At 45.1% G+C, this 20,400-nt stretch overlaps 1 protein-coding gene across 1 annotated transcript; it reads left to right on the forward strand.

Annotated features, from left to right (window-relative positions):
• The first annotated feature begins 466 nt into the window (after window positions 1-466).
• Window positions 467-19,668, forward strand: PALM3 (paralemmin 3). The gene is made up of 7 exons (XM_007489068.3): window positions 467-683; window positions 8,845-8,893; window positions 10,194-10,274; window positions 10,563-10,699; window positions 11,073-11,157; window positions 15,757-15,802; window positions 17,752-19,668. Exons 1-7 carry the CDS (start codon window positions 628-630, stop codon window positions 19,305-19,307), a joined length of 2,010 nt encoding a protein of 669 aa, XP_007489130.1. The 5' UTR covers window positions 467-627; the 3' UTR covers window positions 19,308-19,668.
• The last annotated feature ends 732 nt before the right edge of the window (window positions 19,669-20,400 follow it).

Consider the following 20,400-nt stretch of genomic DNA (forward strand, 5'->3'; position numbering starts at 1 on the left):
TGGCTGTGTCCAGAAACGCAGGGCTCATTCAGCGTCCTAAATTCACCATCTCTCAGGGTCATGTCAGGAGGCAGGGAACAGGCTTACTCACTGGTCTTCTGGACTCATCAGTAGTTTTTATTGCCGTGATCAGAGTTCCCTAGGCTTTCAAAGTCATTAGCTTTTGGTTGTGACAGTAGAAATTGTTCTCCTGGCTCTGCTCTCTTCACTCTGCATCAATTCATACAAATCTTCCTCGGTCTCTCCAGAACTGTCCATTTCATCTTTTCTCACAGTGCACGTCCCATTCCACTCATATGTGATACTCTGTTCAGTTGTCTGACTGGTCACCATTGACATGCCTGTGCATGACTATGAGGGTGTGCACACAGGACAGCAGGCAGCAGAGGGAGGCAGCTGGTGGCTGGTAAATAATTCATCAGGACAGCTGATAGTGCCTCCCCAGGCCCGCCAGCCAGCTCTGGCTCAGGCCCCCTCTCCCTTCCCTTCCCTCCCTACTTCCTTCCGCCCAAACCAGCCTGACCAGCTCTCCTGGTGCCTGAAGCAGCCCCCCCCACCCCCACCTGTCGTCCCCAACCTCTCCGGGCACCTGCTGCCCAGCTAGGTAGCCCGGCCCCTGCAAGCAAGATGGCCCTACAGAGTCAGGGTTTGCCCCCCAGTGGGTGGACCCCAGCAAATCCAATGTAAGTACCAAGGCTCCGGAGAGGGAGGGGAATTGAGCAGAGCAGCCCAAAGTGGTGGCTTACCTAGGGTGCATTGAACAACTGGAGTGGGTGTTGTGGAAAGAGAACTCAATCGGAAGTCAGAGGACTGGAGTTTACATTTCAGATTGGCCATTGACACAATGTGTGACCTTGGGCAAGTCATGTAATCCCGATGGACCATAGTTTTCTCCTCTGTAAAATGCTGGCATTGGAATAGAGGACTTCTGAAATCCCTTCAACTCCAAATCCTATGAGCCCACCTAGCAAGGAGGCAGTTCCTCAAGCAAGCTCCTGCCCTCTGACAGAGGTCACTAATGGTTCCAGCCTCTGGGACCATGACCAAAAAAGACCCCCCCCCCATTTTCCACCAGCCTTGAGCTGCCATTTTAAGAGAGTCAAATGCTCCAAACCCAGGACAGCCATTTGTCCTTGGGAGAGAAAGAAAAGAATCTCAGACCCTCCTTCCCCATCCCCTCCCCCTTCGGACTTCTGCTACAAATTCTTCAGGAGTCATGGGTCATACGTGGGGGCAAAGTCTGTGCAGGAGGCAGGGAAGTGGCCCAGTGAGCCTCAGTGAGAGAGGAGAGGAGAGGACACCTGGATTCCATGGAGCTCCAGTAGTGGGGGAGCCAGATGGGGGGGGGGGAACAGGCATGAAATGCAGGGCAGTAGCAAGAACCCTGGATTTGGGAGGAGAGAAACTATATTTGACTCTATTTAACTAAGTGGATGGCATGGGGCAAGTCTCTGAGCCTCAGTTTCCCCAACCATAAAAAGATGGGATTTGGCTAGCAGATCTTTAAGATGCTTTGAAATGTTAAATCCTGTCAATGATGAATTGTCTGTGGGTTCCCAGGGCCCCCTTCCCCATATCCCCTTGCCTTGAACTCCTCTCCTTTCCCTTGATCCCTTAGCTCCTGGTCTCCTGGTTAGGGGTAAGGGAGGGGACAGACCTAGAGGGTTCCAGAGAGGCCTCCTCCAGACCTGCCAAACCCCCACATCTGCTACCTGCATTATTCACTATCTAGAAACCTAGTTGCTAAGCAACAGGGAACCTGATCGCCCCAGCAGGGAACTGGCAGGGGAGAGAGATCAAGTCCCCACAGGGAGTCTTATGGGTAGGAGGAGGGCCCCCCACCAGGGACCTGCCTTCTGAGAGCACCCAGCCTTTTCTGCGTCTGGGGGAATGCTGCCAGGCACCCCATCCGAGCAGCAGCATGATCTAGTAGAAAGGACTGAATGCTGACTCTAGTCAAAGAACCTGGATTTGAATTCTAATTTTGCTTTTTACTTTGGGCAAATCTCTTTCTGTAGGAGGCTTGAGTTACCTCTTTGCAGATTAGGGGGAGTTAGACTAGGTTATCTAGACTGGGTTCTTGGCTTTCACAAGTGTGGCTTGGACCCCTGGTCCCCCTTCTCAAAAGAATGTTTTAAACGTTCATTATAAAACACAGAATTATTTAAAAAATCAATGCACTGAAATGCAAATGTAATTTTCCCCTTCCAAGTCCATCCCTCATCCCTTCCCACCTATGAAGCCCAGATTATGAGCCCCTGATCAGGAGGGCCCTTTCCAGCACCAAATCCCAAGGTGCCACCTTTCCTATGGGAGCCTGCCAAGGACCCTGGCTCCTTTGTCCTCCAGATCTCCCTGGAAGGAATTCTGCCAGTATCTACTACCCTCTGGAAGGTCTAGCCAAGAACCCAATGGAGAATGATTGTGGTATGCTGGAAGCATATGGGATTTTGAGTCAAAAGAACCTGAGTTCAAATTCTGCCCAATTTTTTTTTTTAATCCTTACCTTCTGTCTTGGAATCAATGCTCTGCATTGGTTCTAAGGCAGAAGAGCAGTAAGGGTTAGGCAATGGGGGTGAAATGACTTGCCCAGAGTCACACAGCTAGGAAGTGTCTGAAGTCAGATTTGAACCTAGGACCTCTCATCTCTGGGTCTGACTCTCAATCCACTGAGTCACCCGGATGTCCCCTTCCAATTACTTTTTAATCTGACTTGGCCTATTTCAGAAGTGTTGTTGGCTCTACATTTGACACCTATGTAGTCTAACCTCCTCTTTTTCTTAATTGAGAGGAACTGAAGCCCAAAGAGATTAAAGGACTTAACCAACAAACACAGAGGTATTAAGTAGGAGAATCAGGATTTGAACAAAGGTCCTCACATTCCATATTAAGTGTTTTGTCCCATTTCCTCACACGTAGAAATTGTACTGCTTAGACTATTTGGTTTCCTATGGGAGGTAGGGCATGAACTAAACCTTGAAGGAAGGTCAGGATTTTAAAAGACAAAACTGATGAGAGAACGTATTTCAAACATGAGAGCCAGGCTGATCCATGGCCCTGCAGAGGATGAAGAGAGAATACCATGGAACAGAAATAATCATTAGGCTAGTTTGGCCAAAACTTAAAGTGAATAAAAGGCAGTGATAGAAAATAAGCCTGGTAATGTAATCTGGGGGGGGGGGGATTGTGAAAGGTTTTAAATTTAAAACTAAGGAATTTGTATTTTATCCTAGAGGTAATAAAGAGTTATTGAAGATCCTTGAAAAGAGGAGTGTCCCAAGCAGATTTGAGCCTAAAGGATAACAATAATGTTTACATAGTGCTTTAAGGTTTTCAAAGTACTTTAGAAATATTATCTCATTTGATTCTCACAACCACACTAAGAGTCAAGTGCTATTATTGTTCTCATTTTACAGATGAGAAAACTGAGGCACACAAAGAAGGTGAATTTATGTGGTTTCACACAGCTAGTAATTGTCTGAGGCTGGACTTGAACTCAGATCTTCCTAACTCCAAGTCCTGTACTATATCAACTGTGGCACTTATTGTTGTTCAGTCATTTCAGTCATGTTTGACTCTTCACAACTCCATTTGGGGTTTTCTTGGCAGAGATATTAGAGTGGTTTGCATTTTCTTCTCCAGCTCATTTTACAGATGAGTAAACTGAGGTAAACAGGGTATAGTGACTTGCCCAAAGTCATTTATGTATTAAGTATCTGAGGCCAGATTTTAATTCAAATCTTTCTGACTCCATGCCTTGTATTCTAACCACTGCACCTCCTAGCTGCCCACTGTGCTATCTAATGGATAATTTATTGTTGTATATTTGGAATTGGAGACAGGATATCCTGGAAGCTGGGAGTCCAATTAGGAGGCTGTTGCAATAATCTAGATGAAAGGTAATAAGGGTTGGAACTCTAGTGTATGTCTTGGGAGTAGAAAGAAGTGTACAGATATGAGAGAAGTTGTGGAAAGAATCAATAAGACTCAGCATCTGATTGTTTAAGGAGGATGCAGGGGTGGGGAGGGAGTCAGGGATGTTCCTGAAGTCATAAACCCGAGTGATTTGAGGGACCGTGGTGGAAAGAGGGCCGGAGGAAGGCTTAAAGAGCAGACAATGCCTAAGGGACATCCAAGTAGAAGTGTCCTTCCGGACAGTTCGTAACTGAGTTTAGGTGAAAGACTAAGGCTGGATACATAAACCTGGAAGTCACAAGTATATTGTTGTTAGGTGAACCCATGGGCAGTGATGAGATCACTGAGAGAGAAGAGATAGATAGATAGATAGATAGATAGATAGATAGATAGATAGAGAAAGAGAGAGACAAAGAGAGGGTAGGGGTAGACCCTTGGAAGATCCCATTGGTTAGGGATGGTATATGAATGATGATACAACATAAGAGACTAAGAAAAAACAAACAAACAACCTTGTTTTATTTGCCAAGGATCACAGCGTCTGAGGTCAAATTTGAACCCAAATCCTGTCTTCAAGCCTGGCTCTCTATCCACTGTGCTACCTAGCTATTCCCTTTTACTAATATTTTATTGCTGTTTTTAAAAAAGAGTAGAGCCTAAACCCTCCCCCTCCCTAATAGAATCCTTCTTTGTAACAAAGAAACATATTAGTCATTTTCCAATTAATAAATGGGCAAAAAGCATGAACAGACAATTTTTGGACAAAGAAATCAAAGCCATATATAGACATATGGGGGAAAATGCTCTAAATCACTACTGATTTGAGAAATGCAAACTAAAACGTTTCTGAGATTATCTCACATCCATCAGATTGACCAAAAGGACAAAAGGGCAACATGACAAATATTAGGGGGGATGTGGGAAAACGGGAACACAAATACACTGCTATGAACTGATCCAACCATTTTGGAAAGTAATTTAGAATTACACCCAGAGAATTCTAAAATTGTGCATACTCAGACCCATTTCTGAGTCTATTGCCCAAGGAGATCAGGGAAAAAGACCAAGAACCTCTATGTTCTAAAATATTTACAGCAGCTCTCTTTATGGTGGCAAATTACTGGAAAGCCCATCAATTGAGTAATGGCTAAACAAATTGTGGCATATGATTGTGATGGAATACTACTGCTCCATAAAAAACAATAAGCAGACCATTTTTTTTTTAAATTGGAAAGAACTACATGGAATAATGAACAGTGAAATGAATAGAACCAAGAGAACTTTATACACAGTCACAGATTTAATACTTGAAGAATAACTTATGAATGTCACCTACAGAAAATGAACTGAAAAATGGAATATGAAAGACATAATCTATATATACCTATCTTCCAGATTTTGCCTTCTATAGGGAGGAGGAACTGAGACACTTGTAAATAAATTCTAACAATTAAAAAAAAACCAAAGATGTATATTTAGGCAAACAAGTACACATTGACCACATCTGATATCACATGCCCTATTCCACATCTAAGTCCACCACCTTTTTACCAAGCAAAGGGAGGGGTGTTTCATCATCAGGTCTCTGGAGCCAAGATTGGATCATTTCATTGATCTAAGTGATCAAAGTCCCCATGTCTCCTAGCTGCTTCCCTTTCCATTATCGTGTGTATTGGGTATATTGCTCTCTTGGTTGTTTGTTCTGCTCTGCATTGGTCCAAACAAGTCTCTCCAACTTCCTCTGAATTCCCTGGGTATTTTTTGTCAATCAGTAAAAGAAGCATTTACTAAACAATGTTATCTTGGCACTCTGCTATATCCTGGAGCTACAAAGAAAGGCAAACACAGTCCTTGCTCTCAAGTGGCTGACAGTCTAATGGGGGGGGGGAGGACAACATGTAAACTATTAGGTATGTTATACATATATACACACACATACCCCCCCATACATTAGACACAGAGTTCAGCTAGATAGTGGCAAAGGACACGACTGAAACAATGGAACAAAAACATATCCATACAATCAGATAGATAGACAGAGAGGCAAATGAAATATAATATCAGGGCAGAAGGCCCTTGTAACTGGGAGGATCAGAAAAGGTCTCCTATAGAAAGTGAGATTTTAGCTGAACTTTACCAGAAGCCAGGCAAACCAGAGGATAGAGGCAGGAGGGGCACTCAGGGCTTGGGATACAGCAAGTAAAAAGACAGAGGGTCAGGAGAAGAAGTGTATTGTAGGGAGAAAAGGAATGAGGCCAATGTAGCTATATTGTAATGTATGTGGAGGGCAATAAAGTGTAAGAACCTTGAAAATAGAGAAAGGGGGCAGGTTGGAAAAAGCTTTAAATGCCAGATGACTCTATGCATGATCATGAAGGTATTAAGGAGCTACTGGAGTTTATTGTATAGGAGGAGGACAGTCACACTTTATGCTTTAGGAAAATCTCTTTAGGGGCAGCTAAGAGACTCAATGGATAGAAACCCAGTCCTAAAGATGGGAGATGTGGGGTTCAAATCTGTTCTCAGATACTTCCTAGCTGTGCAACCCTGGGCAAGTCACTTGACTCCAACTCCCTAGCTCTTACCTCTCTTCTGCCTTGGAACTAATACTTAGTATCAATTCTAAGACAGAAGGTAAGGAGAGAGGCTCATCAGGGAAACACAGAAAAAAAGAGACTGTACAAAGAGATTCCTAGTTTCAAAGACTGCAGAGAGGTCAAGAAGGAGAAGTGTGGAGAAAAGGTCATTGGAATAGGCAAATTCATCTCTTTGAAGAGAGCAGTTTCATTTGAATGATGAGGTCTGAAAACAGATTGCAGAGGGTGTAGAAGATCACTAAAAAACCAGAGAAGATATCTGAGATGATAGTTGTCCATTGACTAATGAGGTGAATGGTCTAATGAGGGTTTTATTTTATTTTTTGAATCCTTCCCTTCCCTTTTAGAATCAATACTGTGAATTGGTTCCAAGGCAGAAGAGAAGTAAGGGCAAAGGAATGGGGGTTAAATGACTTGGCCAGGGTCACACAGCTAGGAATTGTCTGAGATCACATTTGAACACAGGTCCTCCTGTCTCCAGGTCTGACTCTATCCGTTGAGTCATCAACCTGTCCTACTAATGAGAGTTTTGGAAGGATGGAGGTGTGTTTGTAGGGAGCAGGGAAAGAGCCAGGAGATAGGAAGGGATCAAAGATGAGTAAGTCTGGGGATGACAGAGGGTGGCAATTTGCTAGAGAAGAAGGTAGGAGACGGGATCAAGGATTCGGATAGAGGGGTTGACCTTTTCAAATTGAAGAGTCACCTCTTTATGCAAGACCAGAGTAAAAGAGGAGACAGTTGAAGGAAGATACTTTAGTGATGTGAGATGAGAAGGAAGGTAGAAGGGGGAGCTATCAGCAAATGTCTTCATTTTTTTCTTATTGCACAAAAATATTCTGTCATGTTTATATATCACAACTTGTTTGTCTATTTCCTCAATGAACAAGCACTCACATTGTTTCTAGTTTTTAACCAACATTGAAATGTTGCTATAATTACTTTGTTATCTATAGGACCTTTGTCTTTGACTTCCTTGAGGTATCACCTACAGGTGATATTGCTGGGATAATGACTAATCAGTTTAGTAGGGGGTTTTCTTCCATTCAATCCCCCAAAACATTTCTTGATATTTTAAAAAATAAACTTTATTGGCATTTTTTGTTTTTATAACACCTCCATTTCCCAAGAAAGTCTCTTACTTTCCCCCAGTTATCCTTTATAACAAAGCAGTAAAAAGAAGGGGAAAATACAGCAACGTAAACCACTACATTAAAAAAAAATCTGATAACATCTGGAGTATTCCACACCCATTGTCCCCTATCTCTACAAAGAAGGGAGGGAGATGCATTCTCATATTTTTGAGGTCAAGCTTGGTTATTAGTGGTTATTAGTTCATTGCATTCAATTTCAATGATTTTGTTGCTGATCTTTTAATTAAGATGCTTTTAGTCATTGAATATATTGTTTTCTTGGCTCTGCTTACTTCATTTCCTTACACCATTTCCTATGTCTTTCTGTCTTTCTCTTTATTCATCATGATAATTTTTTACATCATAGTAATATTCTATTAGCATTACATATACCACAATTTATTTAACCATTGTCCAAATGATGATCATCAACGTTGTTTCTACAAAAAGTTTTTGATAAACATTTAGAGGTGATTGGGGCTCTTCTTTTTGTCCTTGATCTCTTTGGAATCTAGTAATGCAAGCCCCAGAGTCCAAAGGTGTGGACAATCCTCCAATAATTCCAAATTGCTTTTCCCAACTGGCTGAACGTTTCACAGCTCCACCAACAATGCATAGTGTGCCTGTCTTTCCACACAACCTTCCTAACCTTAAATATTTCCAGTTTTTGTTAGACAATTAGATGTGAAGTGAAAGTTCAGAGCTCCATTTTTCTTATTGGTAGTGACTTGGAGTATAGTTTTTAAAAATATGTTTTGTTGATACTCCCTCACTATATAAAGAAAGAAATTAATTCTCAAAGAATTTAAGTAAATTGCCCAACATCACACTCTCTCTAGTAAATATCAGAGGATGGATTTGGATTCAGGTTCTGTGAGCCCCAATTCCGATGCTCTTTGCACTATCTGTCGACCTTCCTGCCTGGAGCTCTGATCACCCAACCTTAGGGTTTAGACATCCCCATCCCAGACCTCCATTCTCAAGTTCCAAAGATACTCATTGGCCAGGCAAGGGAAAATAGCCAAGCTGATCTTGGCTTGTTCCTAGGAACCCTAAGCTGGACCAGGACTCAGGAGTCGTGTCATTTAGCTCCGGGGAAAGGGTAGGGGATTGAGGGTACGAAACTCTAAGTAACACCTTCCATCTCCCGTCTGCCCCCCTCCCCCCAACCTCGCCCCTTCTTTCTCTCCATCTCTTTGCAGGCCCATGGTCGAGAGCGCCCTCTACCGTCAGCGGCTGGAGGTCATTGCTGTAAGTGAAGGAGTGCGCTCTGGCCCCTCCCGGAGGCTTCGGGGACAGTTCGAACCCCACTCCCTGCTCCCCTCCGCGAAGCCTGCCGCCCGCCTTGAGCTCGGGACTGCAGCCTCTGCCCGCACCCCGTTCCCATTCCCATTCTCACGTGGCTCTGCTTCCCATCCCCTCTTGGGAGAATGGGCTGAGGCTGAACGGACTCACCTCTGGAGTGAGTGAGCGAGCGGTGCCTCCTCCGGCCCCAATGTGCTCCCCACATCCTAATCCCATTCCCGGACCCCCAAACCTCCACCCCCTTCTCCTAACCTCCTATTTCTCCTTCCTGTTCCCCAATACTCTAGCTCTCCATTCCTCTATCCTCCCATTGCATTCTTCCAGGTTCCCTGTCCTCAATTTCTCATCTCCCATTTCCTTTTCCCCAAACTTCATCTCATCCATACCTTGTCCTAATCCTGTCTTTCCATCCCGACACCCAGACTCCCATTTTCCCACACCCGGTTTCGCCCATCCTCTCAAATCCTGTAGCTCGCCCAATCACATATCTCTTTATCTCCTACTTTACTCATTCCCCTGTTCCATCTCTCCACCTCTCTGTCCCCAATTCCTTCTGTAAAAGATCCCTTCTCAACCTCGCCACTCCCTTCCCTCCATCCTCCAGTGCTTGTTACCGTTATTTCCTTTTCCCTGTCTCGTCCTTTATCTCCCGATTCCTGGATCTGCATTTCCCCCAATTCTCTATCCCTTATCCTCTCCGTTTCTCCATCCCCACATCCTCCTGTCCCCCACCCTCCGTTTTCTTTTGCCTCTGGCAGAGAGCCGCAGGATCCCGCCCGGGGCGCGGCCAGCGCCACCCGTTCACTGCTCCCTCACCCCCGCCCTACCTAAAAGTGCTGAGTCAGCGCCTCCCAGACCACCCCCTCCTCCCCCGCACCCACAGCATGTCCCAGTCCTAGACAGGAGAGGGTTGGGGGTCTTTTCCCACTCCGCCTCTTCCCAGAACCCAAGAGTAGGACTTTCCCATCCCTGCCCTGCCCCTCCTTTGCTTCCAGCCTTAGGCATCTCGGATCCAAGCATCCCAGGGGAGCCCCTCAGAGGCAGAGAGAGGAGGGAGCCGGAGAGAGAGGCTCAGGCTGGAGCTATCCCCTGGCCTGGCTAGGCTGGGCTCTGCTGGGCTCCGCCGGGCTGAGCTGGGCTAGGCTGGGCTGGGTTTGCTCTCTCCTGGCCTGGATTGGGCTGGGCTGGGCAGGGCTGGACTTCTCCGCTTGGCCGCCACAGCCCGGACTTCCTTCGCTCTGAGCAGGAGAAGCGGCGGCTTCAAGAACAGATCTGCGGTGCACGGAGGGAGCTAGAGGAGGAAAAGCTGAGAGTGCAGCGACTCAAGGTGGGGAGAGTCCTGACGGTCCCAGTCTAGGATACCTAGTGAAGGAGGGCAATAGTGGAATGGCTCTACCTTAGCGGGGTCAACGAGGGAGGGCATTCACGATGGGAGCCAGACAAGGTCGGTCCCTGAGGGAGGGGGACAGTGGGAGAGGGGGCGTGTCCCAGGTTAGGGTGGGGCATTTGGGGAAGGATCTGTGGGTGGGGGGTAATCTTCCTACGTGGGGTGGGGATAGGGGGCTAGTTCTATCCTTGACTGGGCTCTCACCTTCCTTCCTTGCCCTTCCCCAAGAGGAAGTCCCTACGGGAGCGATGGCTGATGGATGGGACAGCTGAAGGACCGGACGGGGCTGAGCCAGAGGCGGATCCCCATTCCCCCCAGGGCGAGGCCCAGGCCAGAATCCAACACTTGGAAGATAGTCTGTTCACGTAAGGGGCTGGGGGGAAGGCTCTGTTATTAAGTACCCACCTGGCCCTTGGATTCCTATTCACAGCTGGGCCTTGCCCCCTCATTTGGCAGATCAGAAGTAGTGATCTAGAATAAGAGGATGTGGGCTGGGAGCTAGCTTTGACACTGACTACCTTGGGCAAATCCTTTCCTGTCCCTTCTCTTCCCTTCCCAATGAATAGTTGTATTAAAAGACATCTCAGGACTATTCATGCTATGAGTCTTGAAAGCAGGCCATTTGGGACTTGGGCTCTGAGATACTGGGAAGGGAGGCTTGACACTTGGGTCCCATTTGTTGGAGGGGGGGTGCTGGGAGACCAGACTCCTGGCTTCCAGCAGCTACCTCTTCCCCAGACTCCAATCACAACTCCAGTTACTACAAAGTGCATCGACAGGTGCCCAGCGCAAGACAACTGCCTGGCCCATTTGGCGCCGACAGGTGAGGGGGCATAGGGTGTTAAAGATTATTATTTTGAGAAAGGAAAGAAGGAGTGAAAATATCCCAGGTGTCTACTAGACTGAATCCTTTGAACAGTAGTAAGCAAGTGGAGTGGAAAGAGTGTTGGATTTGATCATCAGAGACCTTAGTTCAAATCCAGATTCTTTCACTAGTAACTATGTTACTTTAAGGAAAATTGTTTCTACTTTCTGTGACTCAGCTTCCCAACCTGTAAAATGTGTAGGATAGTCAAGATCCACAAAGATCTAACAAAGCTAGAAAGATGAGAAGGGGTAAATATAAAGTCTTGCATTTGGGTTCAAAACATCAGTGTCAAAAGTATGAGATGGAGGAAGCAGGGCAGAATAACAGTTTATCAGAAAACAATCTGGAGGCTTTACTGAGCTGCAAGGTCAACAGTGAGGTTGAGCAGCCAAAGACCTAATGTGATTTGGGGCTGCACTAAGAGAGACATAGTGTCTAGGAACAAGATAAGCCTCCTCTGCTGTGCACTGTTCAGATCACAGTGTTTCAGTTATGGACAATGAATTTTAGGGAGGTCACTGATAAGTTCTATAGTGTCCAGAGCAGAGCAGAGCAGCCAAGGGGGTGAAGGGCTCTAAGATAATACAATATAAAGGCCAATTAAAGGAACTGAGATGTTTAACCTGGAGAATGGAAGACTTAAATGACATGCTAGTGTTGTTTAACAGCTTGCCTGCTCTCCAAATCTGAAAAGACAGACAGACAGACAGACAGACAGACAGAGACAGACAGAGAGATAGAGAGAGCTACTAGATGGCACAGTGGATAGAGTGTTAGACCTAGAGTCAAGAAGACTTACCTTCCCCTGTTCAAATCTGGCCTCAGACATACTTCCTAGCTATGTGTGACCCTGTGCAAGTCATTTAACCATATTTGCTTCAGTTCCTGTAAAAAAAGAGAGCTAGAGAAAGAAATGGTAAATCATTCCAGTACCTTTGCCAAGAAAACCTCAACTCCTCAACTGGGGTCATGAAGAGTCAGACACAATTAAAAAAAATAACTCTCTCTCTCTCTCTCTCTCTCTCTCTTTCTCTCTCTCTCTCTCTCTCTCTCTCTCTCTCTCTCTCTCTCTCTCTCTCTCTCTCTCTCTCTCTCTCTCTCTCTCTCTCTCTCTCTCAATATGATATATTGCTTCCAAGGCAGAAGAATGGCAAGGGTTAGGCAATGGGGGTTAAGTAACTTGCCATAGGTCACAGAGATAGAAAGGATCTGAGGCCAGACTTGAAACCATGAAACTCTAGGCCTGGCTCTCAATTCATTGTGCCCTCTAGCTGCCCCCCTAGTTCATAACATGTTTAAATTTAATCTGAATCATTAACATTTTCTCCATTACTTTCTTAAGATGAGATAAATAAAACAATAACTCAATCCCTTATTTGTAGCTTTAGTCAATTTTTGAAGTGTAAATGTCTATATTGAAATTTTAACAATTAGGGGGCAACTAGGTGCTTCAGTGGACTGATTTATTTGTCTTAGAATAGATACTAAGAACCAGTCTCAAGACAGAAGAGTGGTAAGGGCTATGCAACGGGGGTTAAGTAACTTGCCTAGGGTCACACAGCTTGGAAGGGTCTGAGGCCAAATTTGAACTCAAGACCTCTCATCTATAGGCCTGATGTTCAATTCTACTAAATCACCTAGCTACTCCTTAATTGACAAATCTAATGGACTTGATCCTCATCCTCAACTTCTCTGCAGCTCTTGACACTGTCAATCACCTTCTTCTATTTGACACTATCTTCTCTCTAGGTTTTCATGCCACTATTCTCTTCTAATTTCCTTCTATTTGTCTGACATCTCTCTCTTAACCAGCTAACCTGAGTACTCCTCAATGCTCCCCTAGGCCCTTTTCTTTTCTATATATTATTCTGTTTGATGATCTCATAAACATCCTTGAATTTGATGATCATCTCTAAGCTCTGAGTAAAAAGATTCTCAGCTCTAACTATCCAAACCTCAGTTTCTCTCCTGACCTCCACTCTTGCATCACCAATTGCCTATTGTTCATCTTGAAAAGATATCATATAGATTTCACACTCAAGATGTCCAAAACTAAATTCATTATCTTGCCCTCCTGACTCTCTCCTCTTTCTAATTACTGTTAAGACTATCAACCTCCCAGACACTCAAGTACATAAACTATGTGTTCTACTTAATTGCTCCATCTCTCTCCCATTTCACACTCATTTCTGTTGTCAATTACTGTCAATCCTACCCTCACAGAAGTAGCCTACATTTTGTTCCCCAAACAGGATGCTCCATATCCTGGCTCCATGCCTTTTGATTCTGTATCCCGTATGCCCAGAATGCTCTTGCTACTTTTCCCTACACTTCCTGGCTTCATTCAAGTTCTAACCAAAATTCCACTTTCTGAGAAAAGTCTTTCTCCATCTTTCTCAACATTAGTGCCTTCCCTCTGAGATAGCCTCCAATTTAACCCACATATTGGAATAAATGGGGCAACTATGTCACTAGATGGAGTGAGTGTAGGAATACGTGCCAGGAAAGCCTGAGTTTGACTCTTGCCTCAAACAAATGCCAACTGTGTGACCTAGAACAATTCACTTAACCACTTTCAGCTTCAGTTTTCTCATCTGTAACAAGGTGGTTATAAGGATCAAATGAATTAACATGCATAAAGAGCTTTGCAAACCTTCAAGTACTATATAAATGCTAGCTATATATTTTGTATGTGCATAGTTGTTTGTATTTGTCTCCTGCATTCTAATGTGAATTCATTGAGGGCAATTTGTATTTTGTTGTTCCTTAGTGTGTGACACAATACCTGGAACAGAGTAAGCACTTAGTAAACGCGTGTTAACTTGACTCTGATTGTGATGGTTGCCATTGAGTTGTTTCTGTCATGTCCAACTCTTTATGATCCCCTTTGGGAATTTTTTGGTCAAGATACCAGAATGGTTTGCCATTTCCTTCTCCAGTTCATTTTATAGATGAAGCAGCCAGGATTAAATAACTTGCCCAGGGTCACGCAGCTAGTAAGTGCCTGTGGCCAGATTTGAACTGGGGGACATGAGACTTCCTGATTCCAAGTCCAGTGCACTCTATGCACTATGGCACTACCTAGCTGCCCCAGGGACTCCAGTGGTGTCTTCAAACAGAGATTCTGTGATGTTGACCATAAAGATCCCTTCCAGCCCTAGATCCTATGGTCTGGTTCAAAGCCTAGCTGATGTCCTTGTGCCACAGGTCAAATCAGGAAGGGCTACCAGAGTCAGAGAAGGGAGAGGTCATTTTATAGGTCAGGGAAGATTGTGGGCAATTAATGGACAAGCATATATTGAGTACCCACCAGGTGCCAAGCACAAGGCTAAGTACTGGAGATAAAAAGACAAAAGTATGTCTGGAGAAGCTTGTATCCTAACTTGGGGGGATCGACAGGTACAGATATAAATACCTACATATATAGACAAAATGAGTACAAGGTAAGTCTGGGAGGGAGAATACTAGCAGCTAGGGGAATAGGAATGCCATCATGTGGAGGGCAGTGCTTGGGCTGAACTTTGAGGAGCCAGTCAGTTAATAAGCATATATTGTCAGTTGTATACAGGACACTGTACTAAGTGGTGGGGATATAAAGAAAGTTGGGGCTTCAGATGGTCCTTGGAAGGTGGGAAGGACTTGATCTTTAAGGCATCTAGGTTTCTAAGACCTTAATTTGGATAGGCAGAAGTAGTAAAGGCAGAATAGAAACAGCTCAGGTCTTAGAGACAGTGGACCTGAGTTCAAGTCTTGACTGCCACTTATAATCTCTCTGTGGCCTTGGACAATCCTCTCTCTCAGTTTCTTTATCTATCAAAGAAAGAAGTTAGGTTAGATAATATCTAAGGCCTTTCTCTATCTTGGTCTCTCTTTTTGTCTTAATGTTTATGTGTGTGTGTGTGTATGTGTGTATGAGAGAGAGAGGGAGTAGGGAGAGAAAGAGAGAGGAAGAGAGAGAATGAGAGACAGAGAGGGAGAGAAAGAGAGAGAAGGAAAGAGAAGACAGAGAGTGAGAAAGAAAGAGACAGGGACAGAGAGTGAAAGAGGGAGAGAGAGAAGGAGAGTGAGAGAAGAGAGAGGGAGAGAGAAAGACAGACAGAGTGGGAAACAGAGAGATAAAGAGAAAGAGAGAGAGAGAGAGATGGAGCAAAGACACTTGGTAAATTGGCATGGAGAAGGGGGTTATGAAGAGAATACCTAAACCAGTCTATTTGGACCAGAAGAACAGTTCATGAAAATAGGGAGGGATAAAGCTGGAAAGATAGGTTGAACCCAGATGATGGAGATCCTTGAATGTCAGGATGAGGGATATGAACTCTATCTCAGAGGTGATGGGTAGCATGGAAAAGTTGCATGGTCAAAATGGGACCATCGCAAAATGAGCCTTATGGTCTCAGGAGGAAGAATTGGGGTAGAAGAGACTGGAGAAAGAGAAATAACTTAGGAGGCTACAGATGGTCTAGCTGAGAGGAAATCAGAACCAGAATTAGGAGGATGTAGGAAACAGGGTAAGAGACCAAGTTTACCTACTGGATTCTCTCTGTCTCTCTTTAGGTATCTCGATCTCTCTCTCAGACTGCCATGGAGCCAGGCCTTGAAGGTGAGTATCATCATGCCTCTTTTGTGAGAAGCTACTTGAGTTCCAGCCTTAACTGGAAGGTTTCAGAGTTCCCTAAGATCTTGTCCATGGCCTAAAAAGCCCATCCAGACTTTGTAATCCAGAAATAGTATAAAGGCACTGATGGCATATTTGTCAAATCTGCATATAACACCAAGCTGAGAAGGATAGCAAATAGGTTGGATGGCAGTTGAAATGCCAAAAGATTTCAATAGGCTGGCATGATGAGTTTATTCTAATAAAATAGAATTTAATAAAAGTTAAATATAAAATCCTATCCTTGTGTTAAAAAAATCAACTGAAAAGGAAGGACAAGATGTCAAGATTTGGCTAGTAACCATTAACACACACACATACAGATGTATTGGTAAATGTTTAACAACCAGCTTCCAGAAAAAGAATATTCTTTGTTTTAACCCTTATCTTCCATCTATGAATCAATACAGTGTATTGGTTCCAAGGTAGAAGAGCAGTAAGAGCTTAAGTGACTTGCCCAGAAGCCACATAACTAGGAAATGTCGGGAGTCACCTTTGAATCCAGGACCTCTTGTCTCCAGGCCTGGTTCTCAATCCACTGAGCCATGTAGCTGTCCCAGAAAAAAGAGGATTCTCAAGACACACTTTGAAACATAACATGCATTATTAACAGGCTTTCAGTAACTTTCTTAAGTGTGAATAATCAACAAAACAATGAATCGAACCTTGATTTATAGCATTTGCCTTTTTCCAAGGTGTAAATGTTCATACTAAATATTTAAAAACAAGCTCTCTCAAGCCAGTTGAAAATGTCTCTGGCCTACCATTGGACCTATAGGACCCCATATATGGCACTATTTAGTGTTACAAAGTATTTTCCTTACAAATTTGTGAGACAAATAATGCCACTGTTATTATTTTTCACTTTAAAGATGATGAATAAACTAAGGCTTAGAGGAGTGACTTATCCAAGGCCACACTCCTAGTACTTAGAACCAGAATTTTAGTGCAGATCTTCAGGATCTCAGATATAGTTCTCTTTCTTCTTTCATTTCTTCTTTATTTTTTTTTCTTCAAAAACCTTTACTTTCTGTCTTAGAATGGATACTAAAGAACTGGTTCCAAAGCAGAAGAGTGGTAAGGGATAGGCAATGGGGATTAAGTGACTTGCCCAAGCCCAAGACAGCTGGGAAGTATCTGAGGCCAGATTTGAATCTAGGTCCTTCCAACCTCAGGCCTGGCTCTCCATCCACTGTGCCATCTAATTGCCCCTGTAGTTCTTTTTCTACCACATAAAGCAACAGTTTCCAGGTGGGCTGGGGCAGGGTGTGGGATTATTAGTTGGTTTATAAGCTCAATAGTACAGCAGGCTTAGAAGTCCAAAATGTTCACATTATGTTCGGTTGCATTCATTGAAGCTTAGGCCAGGAATGAGAGAGGTGAGAATGTTCCTGGTCTTTTCTCCTGGTCTCTCTGGCCTTTCTCCTGGCCACCATTTTTAATCTTGGGCACCCCATTTAGGGAAAGGCATTGGCAAACTCAAAGGGAGTCCAAAGAAGATAAGCAGAGTGGGAGAGAGGGCTGGAGACTCTGCCAGAAGAGAACTGATTGGAGGAATGGGAGACACTTATCCCAGAAAAGAGGTTAAGGGTAATTGTTCTGCTGGGCTCCAAAGGGAGCTTGCAGAAAAGTTAATAGAACAATAACCGTCTTCTTACTAATCAGAGCTGTCCAAAGTGAAATATGTCCTCTCAAGAGAAAATGCTGAAGGTCTTTGTCAGGTAGAGGCTGATGACTGCTTATTATTGAGGATGTTTGAAAGGGAATTCTTAATCAGGTATGGCTTGACCTAAGCACCTTCTGAGGTCCTTCCCCAAGCTGGAACTCTGTAGAAGGCAGAAGCAGATGTCATGTCCCTGACTTACCCTTTAGGTCTTCCCCTTTTCTGCTCCTAGGCAAGGAAGATCTTGAGAAACGAGCCTCCCTGCCCGTTATGCCAGCGGTCTCGGTGCCTGATCCCTCCACCCCAAGGATCCCTGAGGAGTCAGGAGAAGAGGCAGCTACAAGCCCCAAAGCGCCAAAGGAAGAGGAGGTGTCCACAGCAGATACTGTTGAGGCCAATGGTCCGTGCCTAGCACCCCTCCCTGTGGAGCTGGAGCTGACCCAGAATCAGGTGGACATAGCAGAAGACAGGGGTCCAGGCACTAGGGATGGGGTGGGCAGCTCTGGGGGATTGGGCCAGGGATCAGGTATAGTAAAGGTAGAGTGGGATGGGCTGAGGTTCCTAGAGGAAAGTTCCAGGGAGGCCTCCACATATACAGAAAGGTGGACGGCAGAAGAGAAAGATGAAGAGATGATCTCAGAGGTGATAGGGGACCACCAGGTCACAGGAGATACAGAGCTTCCTGAATATATGACACAGGACAGGAGAGTCCAGGAGGTAGAAGACATAGTCTTAGAGGCAGTGAGGAGCCGGCCAATAACGGAAGCCTCAGAACTTCCTGAGTGGGTAACCAAAGACAGGGGTATTGTTGAGGTTGTGTGGGAGGGACTAGGGGAGATTGATGGCAGTAACATGGGAGACTCAGAGGAGATGGGTAGGGAGGAAGTAGCAATAGGCCACCCTGCTAGCCCAATGCTGGAGCCCAAAGAGCAGAACACCGGGGGGAGTCCTGAGCTGGGAGACCAAGGAGAGGGCTCCTTCATCTGGGTAGAGAGGGTCCTCATCACTGAAGACTGGGAGGAGGTACTGGTTGAGGAATCAGAAGGAATAACCAAGGAATCAAAAGAAGGTGAGGTGAGGGAAGCCTTACAGCTGGGGGTAGAGAACAAAGGAGGGAAAGAACAGTTGGAAGCAGAGAAAGAAGGAGGGATAGAAAAACATTCAGAGGCAGAAAAGCTGGGGTCAGAAGGGGAGACAGAGGAAGTCTTTCAGAAAGATGGAGAGAGAGAGGGACTTTTAGGAGCAGAGGAAGTAAAAGGAGAGGAGGAACATCTGGGGGAAGAAGCAGAAGGAGAGGAGGAAAAACAGGTGCAGGAAAAGGAGGAAGGAGGGGAGAAGAAACAGCTGGAGATAGAGGAAGAAGCCACGGAAGAGAAAGAGCATGGAGGAGAAGAGAAAGAGAGTGAACAGCTGGGGTCAAAGGAGGAGGAGGTGGAGGAGGAGGAGGAGAAGGAGAAGGAAGCAGGGGTAGAAAAGGAAATTCCATCAGACAAGGATCCAGGAGGAGAGAAGGGGCCTGATTCTGAGGAGAAGCAAGAGCAGGAAATGAAGAAAGCAACGCAGACTGAGGAGGGCCCAGAACCACAGGCTGAAGAGGTGTCCCAGGCTCCAGCCCCTGAAGCAGGGCCTCCAGAACGCCAGCCCCTGCTCCAGCCAGCCACACGCAGTGTGAATCCTGCTAGCCGGCCCGTGCCCACCTATGCCCCTGCCCAACGGGCTGAGCATCCACCTGATAGTGAGCAGGCCAGTGGCTCCAAGCAGACATGCCAGTGCTGTGTAGTGATGTGAGCCAACCCTCCAGGCAACGGAGAGACCTTGTGGAGGCAGGGGGGAGCCAGATGGGGTGAGGCTCCCCTCTCCCACCCTGACCCTGACCCAATCAATCTCACAGCTACCTCGCCCACCCTCCCACCCTGGGCACTGCCCTGGGCAGGGTGGGAGCACCACTGCCCAGCCCAGCCAGATTATACAGAGGGCCCAGGCATCGGCCACCACACCCTCAGTTCAGGCCGGACTATGGAGGTCCTGCTGCCCTTTGGGCCCTTGCCTGTTGCCTCAGCAATCCTGGCCTGTCTCCTTTTCCTCTCTCAGTTCCATGCCCCCAATCTTGCCTTAATACTTGAAAAATAAAAAGGAGAACAGAATGACATGGAGAATATAATCTGGAATAAGAGGATCTGGGTTCAAATTCTAATTCTGTAACTCTTTGTGTCCTATCCTTTCTCTGAGCCTGTTTCCTCATCTATAAAAAGAGGGTGCACTGAATGATCTCTATGATCTCTTTCCAGTTCTAAATTTTAGTGATATTGTAGTGGAGTGAAGGCTGCTATTCACTAGCCACTTGGGACCTCAGTCTTCTCATTTGCAAAAGGAAATGTTTCTTCTAGAGTGATTCTTATGTGTTAGAATAACATAGTGTTAGAAACACTAGGATGGGGGGCAGCTGGGTGGCTCAGTGAATTGAGAACCATTCCCAGAGATGGGAGGTCCTGCGTTCAAATCTGGCCTCAGACACTTCCTAGCTGTGTGACCCTGGGTAAATCACTTAACCCCCATTGTTTAGCCCTTACCTTTCTTCTATCTTGGAACCAATACACAGTATAGATTCTAATATGGAAGGTGAGGATTTTAAAAAAAGAAAAAAGAAAAGAAACACTAAGATGTTTCTAAGGTCCCTTCCAGATCTGAATCCTTGAATCTGGAATCAAGATACATAGTGAGAATAAGACAAGCCTTTTCCTCCAACTCTACTTGTGAAATCGAGCAGGGAATAATAGCAAATAAATAGCTAGCAACTCTATAGAATAAATAGCTAGCATTTATCTAGCACTAGATGGTTTTTAAAGCATTTTAAAGGCTTTATCTCCTTTGAGTCTCACAG

This window comes from Monodelphis domestica, chromosome 3, assembly GCF_027887165.1.
Source record: "Monodelphis domestica isolate mMonDom1 chromosome 3, mMonDom1.pri, whole genome shotgun sequence".
NCBI classification, from domain to species: Eukaryota; Metazoa; Chordata; class Mammalia; order Didelphimorphia; family Didelphidae; genus Monodelphis; species Monodelphis domestica.

What these genes read in the sequence shown, in the direction of transcription:
- PALM3 (XM_007489068.3), top strand. Translation starts at nt 628, where the DNA reads ATGGCCCTACAGAGTCAGGGTTTGCCCCCCAGTGGGTGGACCCCAGCA. An exon ending in TGGACCCCAGCAAATCCAAT is followed by an intron (nt 684 to 8,844) that starts GTAAGTACCAAG and finishes ATCTCTTTGCAG; the next exon opens with GCCCATGGTCGAGAGCGCCC. An exon ending in GGCCCATTTGGCGCCGACAG is followed by an intron (nt 11,158 to 15,756) that starts GTGAGGGGGCAT and finishes GTCTCTCTTTAG; the next exon opens with GTATCTCGATCTCTCTCTCA.